Genomic DNA, 22,269 nt, shown 5'->3' on the forward strand with positions numbered 1-22,269 from the left:
ATTCAACTATGCTGGCTGGGAGGAAGCCCAAGGATTCAGCATGTCTATGCCTCCAGAGCACAAGGATAACACATATGATTTACCACAACTGGCTTTTTAACTTAAGTTCCGGGGCTCAAGCCCAGATTCCCATGCTCACACAGATATCATTAACCTATATGAAGGTCAATGGTCCCTGTCTGGCTGGTCCTTTACTCTCTCACCCAGTTACTCCCTCCTGAAAATTTCTCTGTTTTTGTCCCCATGACCAGATTTATTTGGTTTTCTTGTTGATAGCTCTATCTCTTTGACAGATTCCTCACAATCTCCATGGCAAATCCCCTTTCTAGATTTCCTTTCCACTGGCTTTAGTATGCTGTTAGTGCTTAGGCTAGCATATCCACTCCAAGGTTGCTTTTTTAACCTCCAAGACCAAAAGACAGTTTGCTTACTTAATATTTGTATAGGGTTTTTGATCTTAAATGTTGCTTCCTTACTTACAATGAGCTTCTCCTGTATCTACCACATTAAATGGATATGATAGAAAGTGACCATGATTGCATAATTAATTTTCTTAGTTAGAGGTACATAATTTTTGACCTATACTTGGCCAAGTTTGAAAGTGCAGATGGATCATGATAAATCACCCTGGTGCTGTCCCTTGGTCCAACCAAAATATAGCCATGGGCCATTTTCACTCTAAGACTGTTACTCACATTTGCTTTCTCTCTACCATTTCTCACAGTCAGAGGATCACAGTACCACGTAGATTCAGTCCCCTTGATTGTCTGGGTATCCACCTCCTTTACCATTTCACATCTTCACTACTACTTGTTCTTTTCATTGGGACTAAAGCTGTAGCGTGTTGTGACTCTATGTACAAAACATTGGCCTCACTCATCTACGACACGCTCTGAAGTTCTCCCTTAGTGCATAACTATTCCTTCTGGACACTGCTTCTCCTCTATACATACATGACTTTTACCACAAAAGACTGAGTTCTTTTTCATGTGATAAGAACCACCCCACTATTGCCTTGGCACATTATATGGACCCTGTCAATAAGGAATGAAATCAGTCTTAAAAATGTAACTTCTTATGTTAAACATTCATCTTCACATGTTTATATAAATGTGGTGATGATATGTTTATATAAAGATGTATAGGGAAGATGGGGATAAAAAGCAGAACAGAATGTGATTCTGATACAGTTTTTGCTTGAGAATATCTATGATGTGAAACACAATGATTACAATGTTCTTAAAAGTGAGACAGCGAAATCAGAGTTCGTGTTTCAGGACAGTGGCACATTTCCTGCAAGCAAGCTGAGGAGGTCTGTGTGCTGGTGGGAATGCCAAGGTCTGAGGAAAAGCTGGTATTCTAGAAGTCACTCCATATTTGCTAAATGAACAGCATGCTGGAGACTCACACTTCTTCATCTTTGTGTACTAACACTGCACTTGATTTGTTCAGTTTTATTTTTTGGTGTGTATGCCCATGAGTGCAAGCTACTAAAGTCATTTCAGCTCTGCTGGCATTGTCAACCGCGACTTCCATAATCCAAATCAAAAGTGGTGGAGAGAAGCCCAATACTTGATTGACAAAAGAAATGTTACCTTTGTAGTTTAAAAGTTCTACTGATTAGCAAGTAACTCTCTGAAAAGGGTAAGAGGAAAGAACGCTGCTCCTAAGGAAGATATAGTCTGAAACACAGATATTGGTATCAATTTAAAATCAATGACATCAAGGGTGGTCCTGTGAGGCGTGAAGAGCACATTAAGTCTGATTTATTTCCAAGTCGGTTGACAATATGTTAGGCTGTTTCCACAGAGCTTGGGGAGTGACAGTGCAGGCATCTTTCCAAGAGAAAACATAGAAAATTCCCAGACATTTTCTCTTGCTATTGAGACTCACTAAATAATGAACTTAGAGTAAATGTGCACAGCAGTTATCAAACTATTTTTTATTCAAGAAGAAACTGATATTGTTATGTTATTTTCAATAATCTTAAAAATACACAAATAGATAATGTTTTAAAGCTAATTAAGAAGTTTTCTCTTTGAAGTTGCCTGGAAATAAATTATCTTGTTTGGTAGCATTATCTATCTTGTGATGAAAACATGTTTTTTTTTTTTTTTCCTTGAATTAAAGTATAACTATTGAGTTAGTGAGATGCCTCTGTAGGTGATGGTATTGGCCAACAAGCCTGGTGAGCTGAGTCCAATCCCTGGGTCTCACATGACAGAAGGAAGGAAGTGACACTACAAGTTGCCCTCTGACCTCAACATGAGTGTTCACACACACACACACACACACACACACGCACACGCACACGCACACGCACACGCACACGTACACGCACACGCACACAAATGCACCCCACAGAAAACAATAAAAATTTAAATGTGTAAGATAGAAATGTCTGCAATGATCACTTCAGACCAATATGCAAAGTCTTTCAAAATATAAGGCTCATGTAGAAAAATAACAGATTATTTTTTACTATAAAAAAACTGATATGGAGGCTCTGGTTATCTAACCTTATGAACTAATTTTTAAATAATCTATCCCATGCCCTCCCTTTGGCTTGCTAAAGTGATACACAATTTAACAGTTACAGATGTTGGCTTCACACGTGTGTAACATGTGTACTGCCCAGAGCCTGAAGCAGCCCTGTGCTCACAGTGGTGTCTTAACGTCACTAATCTGGGGTTCTAAATAACCTTCACTGAGGCATCCTGTATCTTTCTCTTGTGTGGGGTACCTCAAATTGTTCATTTGGGACCATTGCTGTGCTTTTTAATTCTTCCTACTTCTCTTGCAAGACCCAAGGTTACCGAAGGACATTCATGTGGTGCTTCCCAAAAAAGCATCTGTCACAAAGAGGGAACGCAAGTGGAACCTCTAGATGTCCGAGACCTCAGCTTCATCTTTTCATTCTTAGTGCTGACCACACCTCAGCTGCCACAGTTTGGATGAATGGACAGGGGAAGAAATACATAACAAGTTATAAATAAGCATCTGTTGACTTATCTCATAAACCTAGTACTGTTTTGTTTCTTATGGAAATTACTAGGCAGTTTGAGAAAGATTAAACTATTGAAGTTTAAAAATTGGAAAGAATAGATTGAACTGAGTTGATAAGAAAAGTCAAGAAAATTGAATTGAATGTGAGTTTAATTCTTGGAGGAAGTAGTGATGGCGTGGAGTTAGAGGCACATGCCTGAAAACAGGTACGTCCAAACAAGTAATATGTTCAGGGGTCCATTGGTCTCAAGTTCAGTTATATACACATGCTAGCTGCATCTGGAAGATGCTGCACAGATTTCAGAGATTAGAAGGCCCCAGAAGATGGTTAGTTTTCTGATTTCTTATTTTTACTGTTCTCACAATTTATTTAATTTTCTTTATAGCTGAGACTGACCTTGAGCTCCTAATTCTGCTCTACCATGTAAGTGCTGAGGTTATAGACATACACTGTCCTGCTTCACTCAGACTTTCCCAAGTTTCCATTTTTCATTAAGAAAATGTTGAAAAGAAATACAGAAGTTGAATGAAACATTATTTTCTTAATTGTTTCTACTATCTCTGAGCAGAAGGAAAGGAACTCAGGCTGAGGCACCCAATAAAACTAGTTGAGCTAAGCATGTCTTATTTAAACCATGAAACTTTCCTACTTTGATATATACTATGAGAAATATATGTATATATATATATATATATATATATATGATTTTAGAATCATCAAATAAAAAAGAATACTTCTTTCTGCTTCTCATATTACTTGAGTGTGTCAGGGCCTTCAAAGTAATGTGGCTCCTCCCATGAGTTTCTGTCCTGAAGGTCTATCTCTTTCCCTGAATAATAGAATAGACTGCTGTTCATCCTTCACATGTTCCTACAGCATGGCATGATCTTGCTTTCTCTATTGCTTTTATACACTTCTCAGGAGTAAAGAAAATAAATTGTCTCCAGATGTCTGAGCCTAGCTTTAGTTTCTGTTTATATTTATATTCCAACATGATAATTTCTTTTAGGATATTCATGATTGCTGGGTTTTCTGTTGTTCTGAAGATTACATGGTGCCATTAATGCTGTATGAAATCAAAATCTCTAAGAACAGATGATTGATTTTATGTTACATGTAATTATTTATAGAATATTGAATTTTCAGATAATGATAATGGTGGAAGGGAAATGGGAAACAGCATTAACAGTCACAACCAAATTTATAAGCAAAAGTAAAATGAAAATTTGGAGAAAACATAGCCCTTAAAACACAAAATGAGAGAGAGGCAGGGAGCTGGTGTCTGGAGCATTCCAAATCTAAATAAGGAGTAGTGGAGTAACGAGCCACATACCTGGACCCAACTTAGAGTACCAGCACAGGACACATTAAGATGCACAAAAAATGTTATAGAGTATGGTTTAATGGCAACTAAGGCAATAAAAAGAGCTTTCATCAGGCTGTGACAGTAGAGACTGTTTTCCTAAGTCAACATCAGAATATGATCTTAAGAACATATTCCTTGTAGCATATGTGTGCCTCATGTGTGATCAACATTGAAAAAGTGAACAGCCTAATCAATGGTCAGGTGGTCTTCACTGCTCCCATCAGCATTGTGTTAACTTATAAAACAATAACGTTGCCATTTGAGTTTTAACAGTGTTTAGAAAAACTCACTCTAGAATGCTCAGCTTTGGCCTTCTGCCTGCAACGGAAGAGTGTTCCTCCTTTCCAGAGAAGGGAGGGGTCAGGGCAGGAGATTCGGAGAGTAAAGCCACTCTCACAGATCAACACCATTCCAATTGCAAAGCTCCCCAGATGACCAGAACTCCTTCATTTTCATCATAAAATGATGATAATAGATGAAACATAAGCCTTAGTTTAGTTGAAAAATCTCTTGAAGACTAGCTGGGAGGGAGAAGCAAATTATTTTCCCTAATTTCTGAAATATTATGAGAGTACATAATCAAAAATTGGTGACTGGATTGAACTCACTTCAAGGGAAAGTGTGAGCTCACTGATACATAAATATTCAGACACTAGCAACCTGTTTGAAATTGCTATTGGGTGCAATTCCAAAATTAATGCATTTAATCATCTCCTAGGCATAAAGCCAAAGGCTAAAAGAGCAGAACATAAAAACGTTGGCCTTGAATTATGTTCTGAACCCTGTTGAGTTTAATTTTACTTACAAAGCAGGATATGCAGTTTGCCACTTAAATTTGTCCCTTAGAATCCTGAAAAAAAAAAAAACCAAAAAACAAAAAACAAAAAAAACAAACACACACACAAAAAAACCTGGTTTCTTGTTATCAGCGTCTAAATTGTGGTATTCATCTGAAAAGTTCTAGTTTTAGGAGGATCAATCTAAATTACTTAAATTACTAGTTAAGTGCACCAAGTTAATACTCATAACTAAGGAAGACAAGAACAAGAGAAGAAAGCAATTTTCTACCAATTTGACTATAGGATACAGTGTGCAGTTCCGGGAAACTTGCACCTTCAGAAGGCACAAGGGTATTTTCAGCTACACAGAATGTGATGTCTTGAAAGAGGAACACTTCAAAAGGTTTTTTTGTTTGTTTGTTTGTTTGTTTGTTTGTTTTGTTTTGTTTTGTTTTAACAATAAGGTGATACAACTTACATTCATGATACAAATTTGGAGACAAGAAAGAGCAGCCTTGTAAGGAGAAACAAGCGTACCTGACAAGGCTAAGCTTATCCTCACTGACACAGATCTTTAAAATCATCTTACTGGAAACAGGTGGGTGCATTACCGCACACCAATAAACAGTTAGCAACTGAGGCAGCAAGGAGATTGTCATTCTCCTTTCTGTTTACTGTGGGAAATTCCTATAAACATCGGTTCTTAAAATGATAATTGAAAAGCACTTAAATGGCCAAAGGTCAATTCTTTAAAAACATCATCTCTTGCTATGGACTAAAGGTGTTTATCTGTATAGACTGGGAAAGGACTGGAAGTGGACAACACACATCTTTGTACAAGTGGAGAAAAGAGAAGTCTACTGGGTAGGGCCTTGGCGATTACTTTCTTGGGTTATAGTTACATTACTTATGGCTTTGCATAATTAAAGAATTCTGGAAACTGTCTATGGATAAACTACAAGTTATGAAAAAAGAAAGAGTGAAAGTTTGGAGAGAAAAGAGAGAGGGAAAAGGAAGAGGACAAAAGGAAGTGAAGGGAAAGACATACATTTCTCATCCTGAGCAAAAATGAGGCAATTTGTGCTTAGACATGGACTTAGTTGAAATAAGACAAAATAAGACAAAAATATCATATGGTTGCAGAGAATTTTTAGGGGGTGGCTCATAATTTGAAAACACTTAGTTGTCATTTTTGCACAGACAGGCTGTATGTTGGTATTTTCAGGCTCAGAAACAACAACAACAACAAAAAAAAAACAACAAAAAACAACAACAACAAAAAGAACACCCTGTCATTTAACAACTGTATATTCTCTCATATGTGAAGTTTTCTTGGTTCTGGAAGCTGGATTTTTGAAGATGGTAGGGAAAGAGAGAAAAATATAATGCTTGAGGGTTCCATTGGCTTTTTATTTGAAAGCTGTATGTATACATACATACATATAAAATATACATATACACTCATGCATTTGAAAGCTGCATGTGTACAGATATGTATATATGTTTATGTGTATATGCATATTTGTATACATACAGCTTTCAAACACACACACACACACACACACACACACACACACACACCCCTGACTGTGTGACTCAAGTGTCTCAGAGCAGCTATGCTTTTGAGTTTGGGGTTAAGTTGGTTTGCCACTTAGCAGCCACTCGTTATTGCGAGTGTTTTGGAGATAGCTTTTAGCTCTTGTCTGTTGCTAAGGAGAGGTTTCCTACATCATCATCTCAAAGGCAAAACAAGGTTAAGCAAAACCGACAGACCAAGATGGTGAAAACGACAATGAACAGCATAGTGCTGAAGCGCCCCAAGTCCATGCATTCCAGTCCCTTCGTAGGTAATTTATAGCGCTCGTGTCTGCAGTCTGAGCTATTAGCATACTCACCCCTAACAAGAAGTTCTGCCTCATCTGACACACTGTCTGCTGTGGTCTGTACCCTGCAGCCATATCTCCCAGCATGCATCAGAAGGATGTTCCTGATCATTAAATCTGCAGAGGATGCTTGCTGAAAGAGGGATGAAGTGCCAGTTTAAAATGTTGCAAATCTGCCTAATTCAAGGTGGTTTAAGGGGAACTTTACATATTCAAAGGGCCCATCTTTGGCCTTACCATTTATAAGACAACAACGCAGATATCAAACATGCCCTGTCTTAAGGAATATATCAAGTTATACTTTTCACAATCACTCAAAAAGAGTTTTAACATTGAATATTGCATAAAGTTATTTAGCATCAATAGTTAAGAGATATTGAAGCATATACCAGTCACTCTTTAAAAGTAGAGGAAAATCACTAAAATTTACTGCTTTGTTACTGAAAGACAGGCCTATTTTCAAGACAGTAAAACTGTGTGAAAGAAATAGCAACTAGTGGGACATTAATTATGAGAAGGTAGCTGTTGAAAGATTATCTCACGAGGATTTATTGAATATTTCCTTTTGTAAATACACCATGAGCCACAGAAGGTAACACTACTTAGGACAGAGGTGGCTGGTCCCCAGCCAGGTGTCTTTATGTAACAAAGATACAATCCTCCCATAGCCACCGTCATCAAGGGGCAGCCTGAACCCATGTTAATGCAGCCATAAAACAAAAAGGAATCTGGAGAAACACTTGACTCATGTTGGGAACAGAATGTTGAGAGCCTAATTAAATTACTGCGGTTAGGTGATCAATAAGTACCAGGAAGAGAATCTTTTGATGTATTGCTTATGGGTGAGGGAGGGTCCTGTAGATGACTGTCCAACTGATAAAATCTTTCCTTACCTAGCACTATCCTTCAATGACTTTGTCAAAATTAATGGCTTTACTGTGATCATGTAAAAATCTGGTATTGTTATATATCATGTCTCCTCCCCTGACAAACCCCCATTTTTAGTTTGTTCTTTGAGACATGGTTTTGTTATGTATGGGCTGGACTGGAACTCAGTATTCAGCCCAGGCTGGCTTTGAACTTGCAATGATCCCGATCTTTCTGGTTCAGCCTACTGAGTGATGGGATTATAGGGATGTGCCACCGAACCTGATGATTTATTTTCTCCCCCACAGGGCAAAACAATAGAACAACTTTAATATCCCCCTGTTTTCATGTTGCAAAGGAGGTAAGGTTGGCTTGAATGTGCACAGTTTGAAATAACATCCTCCAGGAATTAATGCATAAACTGAGTGCTTAAAAAATGCTTAATAAACTATCCCAGAGAAGGACCCCCAGATCCAAGAGCTTTTAATGTTGGATGGAATGGAGGAAAGCTACTTTTAAAGACAATGTGTTTGTCCTTACAAGTAAAACATACTAATAATTATTTAAGAATTTAGTTGTTTGTTTTTGTTTTGAAATAAATGAATGGGTTTGTCATATCATAAAAAGAAAACTAATGTCTAGGGATCCCTGTTTTTTATCCTCAGTGTTTGTAGGAAGGGTATGTTCTTAGGAGCTGTTAAAGCTCTCATCACACAGAAGTTCTTTTCCTTCAATGAATTACTTTGTGATCCCCCATGTTTTAGATCTCTCTCTCTCTCTCTCTCTCTCTCTCTCTCCCTCCCTCCCTCCGTCCCTCCTTCCCTCCTCTCTGCTAGTTATTTTCCCTTCTTACAATTGGAGAATCTAGGGGTATTGGAATTTTTTCTCCTGACAATTTGTTAAGACACAGTCTGATGAGTCATATACAAGAAACTGCCTCATAGCAAGAATGTACTAAAAATGAATTAAAATGTTACAACAATTACTTTCAGAATGAAATAAATGTCCATCAAATGTCATAATGATGACTTCCTTAGGGTATACCTTACTCACAAACCTAAGGAAATTCATTTTCTATGTGGCTGCTTTCTGGTGGAAATGTTATCCACCTTCTCATCTCACCTAGACCAAGTGCTCAATTCTTTCAAATACAAAGTGGAAACTTTAAAACACTCTGATTTTTCATTTTAGTGGAGAGACAGAAGAAAATTAAATATTATAAGCAGTTGTTCAGATTCTAGTCAAGATCATTTATAACTGATGGAATATTTGCCTCCAGCAGTTTGGGGGCCCCTCTCCCCCCATGCTACAGGCTTCTAGGGGCTCATTCAACCCAGACACTTAGCTTAGTAGCCAGGAGTCACTGAGTAGTACATTACTGGACCAGAATGGGAAAGCTGTCTGATGAGGAAATAGAGAAGAAGCTACAGATAGAGCAGATTTGATTTTTTTTTTTCCAGAAATAACTCCACCTGTAAGGATGGCTGTCATTTCTCCTGCTTTATTCTGGGGCTATTATTTGTTTTATTTATTTATTTATTTGTTTGTTTGTTTTTGAGACAAAGTTCTCAATAGGATGTCAAGGCTAGTCTCAAACTCAGAATCCTCCTTTGTCAGCCACTCAGCTGCTGGCGTGACAGGTGTAGCGATCACCTCAGCTTTGCTCTGGGTTGTAAGCATCCTACCACCAAATGAATTTGGTAGCAGTTTAAAATCAGCATGGGTAAGGCTTATGGCTTTGAAAGTGAATTTGTAGCAGCATACTCCTATAATTAAATAATTCACATTTCATTTTACAGGCATTTTCCTCCCAAATAATTTATTTTCTTTTGAATCTGAAGGAAAGTTTTAAACCCATTTACTTTCTGTGGAATTGAATTGAGAGTGAATATTGATGGAAAGATGAATAGAGTACTTAGGGTCATATAAACATGCAAATAATTCAGGGTCCATAGAAATAATCTCTGCTTTGCTGACTGTGTGCGGCTCCTGAGACTAGAACTCCATCATTATCTGTTGGTACAAAATGTCTGCAGCTTGTTGCACAGACCTGGATACCATACCTATTTGAGGAGTTGAAATAGGCTCATTTTGGGCTTATATCTTTTCTTTTGGATTATACCTGCATTATATTTTTAAAATCCTAAACAGGGGCGCTTATAAGCAAAGCGAATGGACTGTGAACAGTAAACCTAAATTACTCTTTCTGTAGATTTACTGCTCTTTCAAGAGAAGTAATGAGAATTCACACAAGAACCCTTTATCCTTAATCTGAGCCTACAATGTGCAGCTCCTGTGAGAAACTCTGCAATTCGTGCAACTTTAATGAAATGGTTACTTACAGGGTGCTTTGCTTTCTTCATTTCAAACTTGGTTTCCACATCTTGTCTCTCAGGAGGTATTCTCCCTCTCCTTTGACACATTCTCCTTCCTTTCTTTTCTCTCTGCTGGTTTTGGTTTTATAAGCAAACGGTGTTACCTGTTACTGTAAATAAACTTCTCCACAACCAGGGCTTCACCTGGTGCTTCAACTAAAGCCCATATTGGTGCATGGGGGTCTTTAGAGGGAGAGCTCTTCCTACCTATGTGAGAAAGGTACTCCTTCTCTAGCCCAGGCTATCAAATTCCAAATGTAGCTCGGACTGGCTTTGAACTACGTCTTGCTGCTTTAGTTCCATCCTTCTAAGTGGTAGATGACAGACATGAGCCTCTACACCCGGAAGTAGTCGCTTTTCAAATTAGACTTCACTCTAAGAACCTTGAGAAGCCTTGCCCGCGGACACTGCTAATTCTATCCCAAAGAATGGGAACTCTTTTTTGGATCAGCTGCTTAGTGTCTGAGGGTTCTGTTTGAAGTCCAAGTTCTTGACCTCAGTAGCGAAGGCTCTATAGAGTCAGCCTCTCCTTCAGCTGAGTACTGCAGCTGTGAGCCCTTGGAACCCCCGGCCCCCCCACTCCTGCCCTCTTCCTCCTAGTTGCAAAGGCTTTGTAGTGGGGTAGATGTTCTTTTCCTAAGCAATTCAATTCATATCCAGTCAGCTAGGCTTCCTGCAGTCTCATGCCTTGAACTTAGTCCTTTCTGTACTGGAAGTTTCTCCCACTGTCCACCGTGGACATTCCCAGAGCTGAGAAAGGTCAGAGTTGCAGTTACCCAAAGACAGTAAGCAAATTAAAGCATGGCCGCAGCTAGGGCTTCTTTCTCCCTTCTTTGCGGTACCTCTCCTCTGCTCTCACTGTATGTCCTAGAAGAAATTAGGAATGAACATAGAAAAAGACACCAGAGAAAGGCAGGTGGGGTGAAACTTGAGAGGAGATATTGGTTTGGGAGCGGTGTTGTATAAATCCAAGCTCGCCTTCCCGATTTCTAGACAAAATGGGAAGAGGTTCAGTGGTTCAAGGCCTCTCTCAGGCTTTTGTGAGAAGGCCAGTAAAGCCCCTAGCAGTATTTCTGGAACCTGGTTAGAGTTTGACAAATCCTGTTGTCAAAGGGAGCCTAACTGCAACTTCAGCAGTCATTCTTCAGTGTTCACTCCTTGTCCAAGCTGAATACCCATGTTTTCAACTGCTGTAGAAAGTTGTGTATTTGGCTTTATTTTAGACACAGGTATTTCCCGTACCCTTTCACCTTTGTATTGTAATAATCCTCCATTGGATGTAGATGTAGTTGACTGAATTCTGGCCTTGGTACAGCACCTACTAAGTATCCTTGAGCCTCTGGAGAAGTCAGTAATATATGACCTCTCCACCTCTCTTATTCTTATCCTCTCTGTCTTCCCCCTCTATCTTTCTGTCTCCATCTCCACCCCTCCTCCCCTGTGCATTGTGGGAATATCAAGTGAGGCACGGTACATGCATAAAATAATTGGGCAATACTCCAAAAGAATAAAGTGCTAAGACACATTTTAAGAATAGATTAGAGCAGAAATCTGTGCACACGCCAACATAGCAACTGTTTGGAAGATGTTAAACACTAAGATCATTTAACCTGGATTCTAAATAGGAAGCTTCATTCTCAGTGAGTCTCAGTGCTGTTGCGGATGGTGAGTTCTGTTTTTTACTTAAAGTGTATTTCACTTTCATGGGGGTTTATGTAACCTACAATGCCCAGCCATGACCCCTCAATGCCTATAAAATATTGCTCTTTGTAAAGCTAGAAGGGTCACAGAGGGCTTTTCCTTCTCACTTAGAATCTTCAAAATGCAGTGACACACAGCTTCTCTGTAAGTAGATTCTCAGCAGAAAATTTAAACTCCCATCGTTAAGACTATAAGTTCCTCTCTCTGCTCTGCCTTGTGGATCAAACTTCTCATGAAATTTCTTCTGTGATGCTATCCTAACACCCATCCCATAGACTGGCTCAATGAGGCAGTGTGGAGAATAACAAGATCTTAGCAGTCACAACAGGCAATAAACATTTTTGCTTCGACCGAATTCTTCCACTGTAGAGTAGCGGCATACTCACACTATCTTCCCTAATGTCTGTGCTCCCTGAGTTCTGTCTCTGTGAAGTTACTCAAAGATGATAGTGAGATAAAGACTTTGGTTCACTCATGAATGAGCTTGTGATTCGTGAGCAGCTAGCAATAGCCTGGCCTCCAGGAGAGCTCCAGAAAATACCGTACAGTAGTAGCTCCTCATTTCCCTTTGTGACTGCAGAGAGAGGGAAATGTGCATTCAGTTGCCAGCTGTTTCTTAGAGTGTCTTGTTGTCTAGGCAGGAAGTAGCAGATTTTTGGCACCCTGGGAACTACTTCCTTCCCCTTCACTCTGCACATGTAGGTGAGCTGTGATCTAGCTATGGGCTCTCCATGCCATGGTACTTCAGTGGGAAGGGAAGTCACTTATACTACCAGGTAAGATAACATATACTTCTGAGGAACTTAAATGCAATGTGAATAGACAATAGGTCATAACATGATGAGTTCAAACATATAATAGTACACAAGTCACAGGGTAGAGTGATTTTAGTATAAATAAAGAAATAAAAACCAACCTGCAACTAATAATTTCCTACAGTAGACAGTAAAATCGGAGGGCAGAGTACAGGAGGCTTGACTAGGGGATAATCAATGTACAGGTGGGTAAACTCTGGGCACCTGAGTCTCTGTGGTGTTTTGAAGTTCAGTTATGCTTCCTATAGAATAACACCTTGTTCTGATTCAACTTACAGGTAATTTACTACACTAGTTAAAGCAAGATTTGGTAAGTATATAAAAATAAATTGGCATTTTCAATAATAGTGACCATGGAGCTGTAAGTAGAAGCCAGTTTTCTTAACAAAATAATTTTATTCTTCAAGGCTCCTTTGTGCCTGTTTTTGATGAGCTACATCTGGACATAGAATGCACTATCTTCTTTTGAAACACAAAATTAACATTCTAACATCATCTACCCACTTCATTTCTCCATGTACTTATTAATCTTTCCTATGATGGTGGGCTGACCTTGACAAAATCCTCTACATGTGACCTGTAACTGACATGTCCTCTTGTGGCCATGTGAAGCATACTGTGATCCAGTAATCACTGAATAATTTTTCATATTTGAATCCATAACCTAACTATATATTTTAGATGGATCTATATTTGACTGACATTTTCTGTTTCCATTCTCTCAATGCATCTTTTCATGTGTCCAATCTATCTTTCAAGATGAACTTGTTATGTCATAGTTTATCATGTCATAATACACTGTATTCCAAGATTAAATGACATTTACTCATGTTTTTACATTGTCAAATGGTGTCTACACAAGAATCTAATTCCTTCCTGGCTGTGTGGATGAATATATAGACCCCTGCCCACAGGGTCTTCCTTCTGTTACATCAGCAGAGTCTAAACAGGCAGAATAGAGTAGTCCTGTCTCATTCACCAGGCCCTGTACTGACCCAGCATTGTGAATTAGATCAGGTCTTGACAATGTACAACAAGTTCTTGTGTTTCTTTGATCTTTTTCTTGTGCTAGAGACCTGGGTATGTGCAGCCATAGTTGGAGTGTACATACCTCTGTGCTCCATCCCAACCCGTTCCTGACTTTTGTAGAGGACTTTAAGAATTATCCTGGAATGAATCTAGCTTGCTTCTTTCATGTAGAAATCTCTTATACATAAATAATGCTTTTATGACTTTTTATCCTGGCATTGATGGAAAGGGAGGCTAATGCTTCATCCTGTAGAATGAGAACACACATGTCTACTTCCAGTTTTCTCCTTCTCTCATGGGGTAATGATCAGTTTCCATATGATCTTGCCCACTGTTACTTTTGGAACATAATATCTGGCCTTACTGTATTTCAATGATACTGTATTTCCTTTTTTATGAATGGTGGACCACATTTGCACCTAATGCTTATTAGTTTTGGCCACATAGAAGCCTCTTTATATGTTCATCATATGCATGAAAGAATGTAGTACTTACGGAGCTAAGTATATTGGTGGATATTTCAAAGAAAAAAATGAACAAGGACAGTGAATATATTTTTACAAATTATCTTTTTTTTCAAAACTCAAAAGCTCTAATTGGAATCATTTATCTTATATCAGCATGTTTTCAGAACATAATCTAGTTATGTATCTGGCTCTTTCAAGTTTGTGAAAATCTTGCTTTATGAGACATTCACATCTTTGTAAAGAATGATTGCTAAATGTTTTAATAAGCACAGAGCTTAACAAATAGTAATATCATTTCAGTTCTATGCTTCAACATCAAGTACTGGGTGTGCATTTGCTAATCCCACTTAGAAACCAACACACAGAAAAAACTCAAAAGTGAAACACACCTCATTATAAAGGAAGGAAATTTGAGTTACTGAATCTGGGCCTGTTTTCCACAATCAGAAAGAGTCTCATCAACCTCCAACACACTTAGAATGGAGGCAACCAAAGCACATCAGTGTGAGAAGACACTTTACCTCCTTAAATACTGTATGTACACTGAGAGCCACGACAGCCACTACCCACTGAAGACAAGGGTAGAAAACATTGGATGAAAAGAAAAGTGAGTGAGAGGAATGTGTCAGTCAAACCAGCTGTGAGAAGCACAAGGTTAAGCACGACTCTGAAGACACATTCACAAGATCTGTGAACTGAGGAAATGACATTTGCCACTTTTTGGGTGTTCCTCATGTTTTGAGGGTTTTATACAAGATGCCGTTGTCCCTTCTAATGTTCTAAAGGTTTTCCCATTTCCTTCAACTCTTTTCTTAGCTTTTAGGCTTTACACTTAATAGTCCTTAATCCATCTGTTTTTTTTTGTTTTGTTTTGTTTTTGTTTTTTGTTTGTTTGTTTGTTTCTAGGCTCTCTGTGTTTGTAGGAGTGGTGGTGTCTACTTTCATTGTTTTACATGTAGATATACAAATTTCCCATCATCACGTCTTAGAAAATCCTTGTTTTTAGCACCTTTATTTTAAAAAAGAAAATAACCTAACAACAGCAACAACAAATCTCATTGGCTATAGATACATGAGTTTACTTCCAGACTATTTTTTCTGTCTCCCCTTCCCCTCTCTACAGTCTTTACCTTCATGTTCAGTAAAGAGTCTTTCTTTCTTTTTTTTTCCTTTTTTTTTTTTTTTTTTTTTTTTTTTTTTTTTCCGAGACAGGGTTTCTCTGTGTAGCTTTGTGCCTTTCCTGGAACTCGCTATGGAGACCAGGCTGGCCTCGAACTCACAGAACCTGCTTCTTTTATAAAATGCATTTTTACCTGCATTGAGATGATCATCATGTGAATTTGTCATATTTATTGATTCCCATGTGTAGACATATTCTTACTTTCCTAAGATGGGTCCCTCTTCACCACAGTAATATCTAACATGCTGTCAGAATTGGTGTGCAGATTTTTTTGGGGAGGGGAATATATGGGTGTGTGTATGCATATGGATATTTACATGTGTGAGGGTGCATAGCAGTGTGTGGTGTACATGCATATGTGTGCATGTGTGTAGAGGCCCATGTTGATATCAGGTGTCTTCTCTGCCTTATATGTGGAGACATCACATCTCACTGAACTCCACACTCATTCAGAAGCCTCCCTATCTTTGCTTCCTAAGCACGGAGATTGTCTGGGTTCTGAAAATCACACTCTGGTCCTCAGGCTTGCATGGCAAGTGCTTTCCCTGCTCAGCCATCTCCCAGCCAGCATTTGAATGTTTTGTTGAGGAATTTTTGTACATTTGTGAAAAGCACTAGGAACATTTGGCTATGGTTTTCTTTCTTAGTTGCCTTGTCTGGTTTTGGTATCTGGGTATCAATGACTCTGTAGAATGTATTTGTAAGAATTTCTTTCTTTTCAATTTCTTGGAATGTTGTAGAATGAATTGGTGCTAGTTCTTTGAATAGTTGGTAGAATTCAGAAATGAGTCCATCTGGTATTGGAGTCTTCTTTGATGGTAGGCTTTTAATTACCAATTCCCTCTTTACTCTCATGGTCTGGTTTTCCATTTCTTCATAATTCAAGACTGACAGGTATGTGATGTCAGGAATTTGTTCATTTCTTCTGTATAGTCAGGTTGTTAAACTAGTTTGTATGAATCTCCTATTGTGTTAGCTAGAATGTCTTTTTTCAACTCTAATTTTATTTATTGACTCTTTCTCTCTTAGTTAGTCTAGCATAGTGTATCCACTATACTTTTTTCAATGAATCAATGTTTTCTTGTTGGTGTTTTGTATTTTTATCTTTATTTCTTTTTTTTTTTTTCTACCAGACATTATCCTATTAAACTTGTAGTCTTGTTTCTCTGGTTTCTTGGGACATATATTATTAGGTAGTTTTTCTGAGATATAGCATAGATTGCTATAAATTATCCCTTAATAATGTGAAAATAGATGAAAATGGAACCTAGCATTCCCCAGTTTTGGCATGTTCCTTCCATTTTCATTTGTTTCACACTTTTTTTTAAGCTCCTTTATAAACTTCATTTATAACCCATTGGTGGTTCAAAAGTAACTCAATTTCTATGTTTGCATATTATCCAAAGTATTATTGTTGATTTCTAGTTTTATTTGCTTGTGCTCAGAAAAAAATACTTATTATGGTTTCAGCTTTTAAGTTTGCTGAGTGGCTTCTTGTTTTGTGATGTGTCATATGGGGGTATCTCAAGAATGTTCCATGTGTCATTCTGCAGCAGATAGGATGTTCTGTGAGTGCCTGCCAGGTCCCCTGTGTACCAAATCCAGGTCCACAGTAACTCCATTTTTATTTCTTCTCTGGGTAATTTATCCGTTGGTGGAAATGGGATGTAAAATTATCCAGGTATTATTTCACTGGAGTATGTGTCTTCCTTTAGGTTTATTGATAATTGCTTTATTTATAGGGTGCTTTGATGCTAAGTGCATAGAAACCTATACTTGCTATTGAGTCTTGCTGAGAAAGTTCCTTTATCCTTATACAACAACCTTCCTTTTCTATTTCCAGCTCCTAATTTAAAGTCTGCTTTCTGAGATTAATAGAGCTAAACCTACTTTCTTTGAATTCTGTTTCTGTGAGTGTCTTACTTATTTTTTCAGTTTCACGCCTTGTATGTTCTATAAGCAACATATACTTGAAAATTTATTATTATTATTTAATCCATTCATTAACTCCATATATTCTAATCAGAGAATTGAATTCATTTCCATATAAACATTGATGGTGAGGCTTGTTGTCTGGTTCTATTTTAGTTTCTTTCTCAGTTGTTTTCTATGGTTTAGTGTTTTACTATTAATTCCTTGTTTATCATTTTTGGCTTATTATAAATTTTGCTTTATGTTTATGTGGAGCTTAAAGAAATGTCTTTTGACTGTAACAAGCTGTTTTGTAAAGTCAGCAAGTTAGTGTGATATAAAGATAAGAAAAGAACACAGAAAATATATTATAACAATTTACTCTGTAGTCTTTTGTACTTGTGGCTTAGTTTGGTCTGTCTTTCTTGCCTATTTTTTAATAAATCATTACTTCTTTAAATAATTATGTAAGTCTTATACTGAAAACTCATTCCAATGTTTTTTTTTTTTTTTTCTACTCATTTCTCTCAGCTTGTAGAGCCCCTGGCAGCATTTCTAAAAGACATCTCTAAAGACAGTCCTCAGCATTTGTCTGGTGACATCATTATAATGTTTTCTAAGGGATTTTATTAAGTGTAGTATTCTTGGTTGGAAGATCCCTCAGTACTATGAAAACCTCATAGTATTATCTCCTGTTCAGTAGAGTTTCTATTGTGAAATCAGCTGGCCAGTGAATTGGGACACCCCTGTATATGATTTATTTCTTCTCTTTTGGCCTTAATGTCTTCTAGTTATTGTTATCATCTATCTTTGAGAAGTTAATTGCAAAAGATCTTGCTGTGGTTTTGAATGTTTGCCTGGTGACCTTTGACCTTCATGTGCTGATCCTAGGCTAGATTTGAGATGTCTTTAGTCATAACCTTTTGAATGACATTTCTCCCTCTTTGTCTTTCTCAAGTGGTTATTGAACACTAACAACTCAAGTAGTTGCTCTTTTTGCCTCATGTTACTGAAAAGTCCCTATCCATTCCATTGCTTCTTTTCTATTTTCACATAGCCTGTCTTTGAGCTTACTATTTTTCTCTTTTGATCAATTTTGTTGAGGATATTTTCTATTGCATTTTTAATTTCACTTAGTTTAGTATTCATAGAAATTATTTCTGTTTCATTTTTAAATTAGAGCTACCATTGGGTAAAATTCCCCAACTGAAGGGTCAAACCATTTCCCATGTTTTCTTGAGATTTGCTGAGTTTTCTTACAAGAGCTAGTTTAAATTCTCCTTGCTGGACTTCACCCATCCTTCTGATGATGTGGTCAGTTTCCAGCATAACATTTTAGCCTTTCGTTGAAGTTAGCTTTCCTGAAAATGTGGTCTATGCTGGCATACATTGTCTTCTTGGCACTGAAGGATTAGTTATTCGTTATAGTTTACTAGGACTGGTTATTGCTGTCTTTCCAGAAATTCTGAGAAAGCTGAGTATCTTCTTTAAAAAAAGGATTTATTTATTTTATGTGTATAAATGTTTTATCTGTATGTATATATGTGTACCAAGTCAGAAGAAGGTGTTGGCTCTCCTGGAACTGGGGTTACAAATGGTTGTGAGATACCATGTGGGTGCAGGGAATTGAATTGAAATCTTCTGCAAGAATAACCAGACCTCTTAACCACTGAGCCAGCCTCTCTAGCCCCTGAGTATTTCCTTTAAACCTTTAATGGCTATTTCAGCCCTAAGTGAAATACCAGATCTAGGTTTGCCATATCCATAGGATTACTTTTCCAACACTAGAGGGAGATACAAGCCCAGGTTTTCCTACATCCATGGCTGGTGTGTTGATTGTTGTGAATGGGGAAAGAACCTAGAAAGGATATATTTTCCCAAAATCTCTCCATGAGACTACGGTAGGCACAGATACCTCATCCATATCTGCGTTCAAGCCCTGTGGACTTCTGGTAACTCTGGGCAGGGTCACTATGGACAGATGAGCCCTAGAATCCTACAGGATACCTGTGACTGTTAGTATCACAAAAAGTGTCTTACCTTGAGCCTACATCCTGTCATGATGAGATAGCACTGAGGTGAAATCAAGACTCACAATTGGCAACAGTCTACTCATGAAGTAGAGTTGTAGCCCATGACTACCAGAATAAGCCTTAGCTAATGTTGGTCACTACAGAAGTTCAGTAGACTGGGACTATATCTACCTGTCACTGTCATTCTTGAGATACTGAAGCAGCCTAGAGGTGGCCATTAGGGTCTGCCCATGGTTAAGTTTCACCAGTGCAATACGAAGTTTATGTGCAAATCCTGTTCGAAGTATCTTGTATAACGCTGATAGAATGCAGTCCTACTTCATTTTGAGCTGCCCCCGGATGTGCTGCTGTTGGGAAAGGCAGTGTTTTGCCACCGAATTGCGTGATAAGCAGAGCTGTCCTGAGTCTCACCCCCACAGGAATCCCATGGGCTCTGGTTACATGTAGGATCATGCAGTGATGCAGGGCCAAATCAGGATCAGTGTGCTCAGAGTAGAGGCCTATGCTGCCATAGCTGACTTTTCTTCAAGTCTTCACATTTATATATTGCTGAATTATTGGTGATACACACCAACATATTTGACCTAAAAATTCACTCTGACTGGGATTCAAAACTTGTATTTGAAATTTTAGGAGATAAGGGATGCTAGTCTCTTGCCTAGAGAAAAGGACATTTTTTATTCTATAAACATTCTGTTGCTTTTAGAAGACATCTTAACTTTAGAGAAATCATTTATCATTTTTAAGGACCTTACATATTTAAATGTTTCTTTAGCCAAAGGGAAGAATTCTCATTTTAGATAGTTTTTTTTTTTTTTTTCCAATTTGGAATTCTTCATGCATTGAACATTTTCTAATTCTAAAAGCACCATGAAGTTTTTAAACATCTTCCATGAATTAAGGATGCTTGCAATATTTAAGTGAGAAAAATGTGACTTGGGGCTACTGGAGATCACTCTTGAGAATTGATTGGTGTTGGCTTAAATATGTTTTAAACTGTTATTTGATATCATTTACATTGTTAGTTAGATTTCGATTTTGAACATAAAGCAAAAGGTCACTGGACTTTAGAATTAGGTTAGAAAATTTAGATCCTTTGGTTTTAAAATTCATTTTGAAGATGAGACCTTGGTAGATGGCAAGGACCATGTATTGGCCTGAAGCTAATGAGGGGTACAGACATGTCCCCATTGAACACAGGCTCGTCTCTCTGATGATCTCTTAGTATATAATGCCATCACCCCACAGTGAAACTTCATGCTATAGAACTTCCATAAAAGCTATGGCAGCTTCTGTTCATTTTGATAGTTGTGAATTTTGGAGAGATGGTCTTCTTCCTTCTGTCTCTGTCCAGGCTGGGTTGGAGTTTCCTGTGTAGCCTAAGCTGGTTGTGAACTCACAAATTTCCAGACTCAACCTACTGAGTGCTGAGTTATAGGCAAACCACCATGCTTGCAGGATCAATTTCAGCTACAAACAACTTAATTCTTGGAAACTGAAATCTATGTTTTGGACTCTAGCCTAGAGAATGGTGATTGTAAACGTACAAACATACATATGTTTACAGATGTTTTCTGTTCCTAAGTCTCTCAACATAGGAAATCCATTAAAATTCTAATGAGAAAAATATCCTGATAAATTGGAGTATAAACAAACCATGCAATATTTTGAATCTATTGAAAAGACTGAATTAGAATTTCTCCCCTGTGATCTTGAGTTTTCAAGATTATTATTGAATGAGAGGAATGGTATGTGGAGAAAATGTTAGAAAATTTTGTAAAAAAACAATTACAAATCCCCTTGTTCGAAATTCCTTCTGATAAAAATAAGGAAAATGGAAACCTCAGGCATACTTTGCAACATTAAAAATCAGACCCTGGTGTGCTAGACATTGCTATGGATGGCACTTATGGGAGGGCAGGGGTGGGAAGAAGCAAGTTCCCAAAGGTAGTGTGTGCTGTGATCTCTCCCATCTAAATGTGTGCCTGTGCATGATTGAAGAGATCAGAAAATCATGGTTAAAAATAGGAGTGCTGAATGTCTTATGGCTTTGTGACTCCACATGGTTTTTAAACAATTTTATTCCTTCTAGATTTTGCAGCAGGTTAAAATGATATGTACTAAAGTTGTCATAAATATGTGTATATACATGTATATCTACATAAATATATATGCATATATGTATATATATGTAATATATGTATTTATGTGAACAATCCACCTTTGTCTTGGTGAAAATTAGAAAACTGATTTTGATTTAGTAGTTAGTGCTTACTCATGTATTTAGTACAGAGAAAAAATAAGCTAAGTGTTCCCACTAACTGCAAATATTATAAATCAATTGGCTTTCTTGGCTGAAATGATCCACAGCTGGTCCCAGTTTTGTGTGTTTTGTTTGCTCACTTTGGTCAAGTAAGACGCCTTTGTACTTACATAGGTGGTTATTTAGAACTCAGCCCTCTTTAGAACTCTGCCTCTAGAACTCACCATCTTCCCCACACATCTGTTTAGAGCATGTTCATATTTCTTTTGGTTTAGTATAAGACCCATCTAGGACTATGCATGCTTTGTAGCCATCTAGAGTTTCCAAAGGTTGGTTTTCCATTGACTCTGCCTTGTACATTATTTCAAAGTTTCTTCACAAAGTTTCAATTTTATCTTATCTTGGGGGAGGTGTTTGCAGTCACTTAGTCTTTGCAGTCTTTGCAGTCACCACCTTTCAATCCTGCAAAAGTGGGAAAATATGGGCACCTACATTGCCTTGCTTGTAGCATCGATGACACAATCAACATAAAGCTTATTATGCTAAAAGCCACCTCCGAGGCTGACACAGAACTTCTAGATCCATACATAGCA

The 22,269-nt window shown here is 37.8% G+C and overlaps 1 protein-coding gene across 1 annotated transcript in view; it reads right to left on the bottom strand.

The window, feature by feature from the left end:
* Window positions 1–22,269, bottom strand: part of Cntn5 (contactin 5) — a 463,340-nt gene that overhangs the window by 87,507 nt on the left and 353,564 nt on the right. The window contains exon 14 of the mRNA XM_036192364.1: window positions 7,048–7,168. Within this exon, the coding sequence (XP_036048257.1) occupies window positions 7,048–7,168 (121 nt within the window). The remainder of the gene's footprint in view (window positions 1–7,047; window positions 7,169–22,269) is intronic.

Source organism: Onychomys torridus, chromosome 7, assembly GCF_903995425.1.
Source record: "Onychomys torridus chromosome 7, mOncTor1.1, whole genome shotgun sequence".
Taxonomy (NCBI): domain Eukaryota; kingdom Metazoa; phylum Chordata; class Mammalia; order Rodentia; family Cricetidae; genus Onychomys; species Onychomys torridus.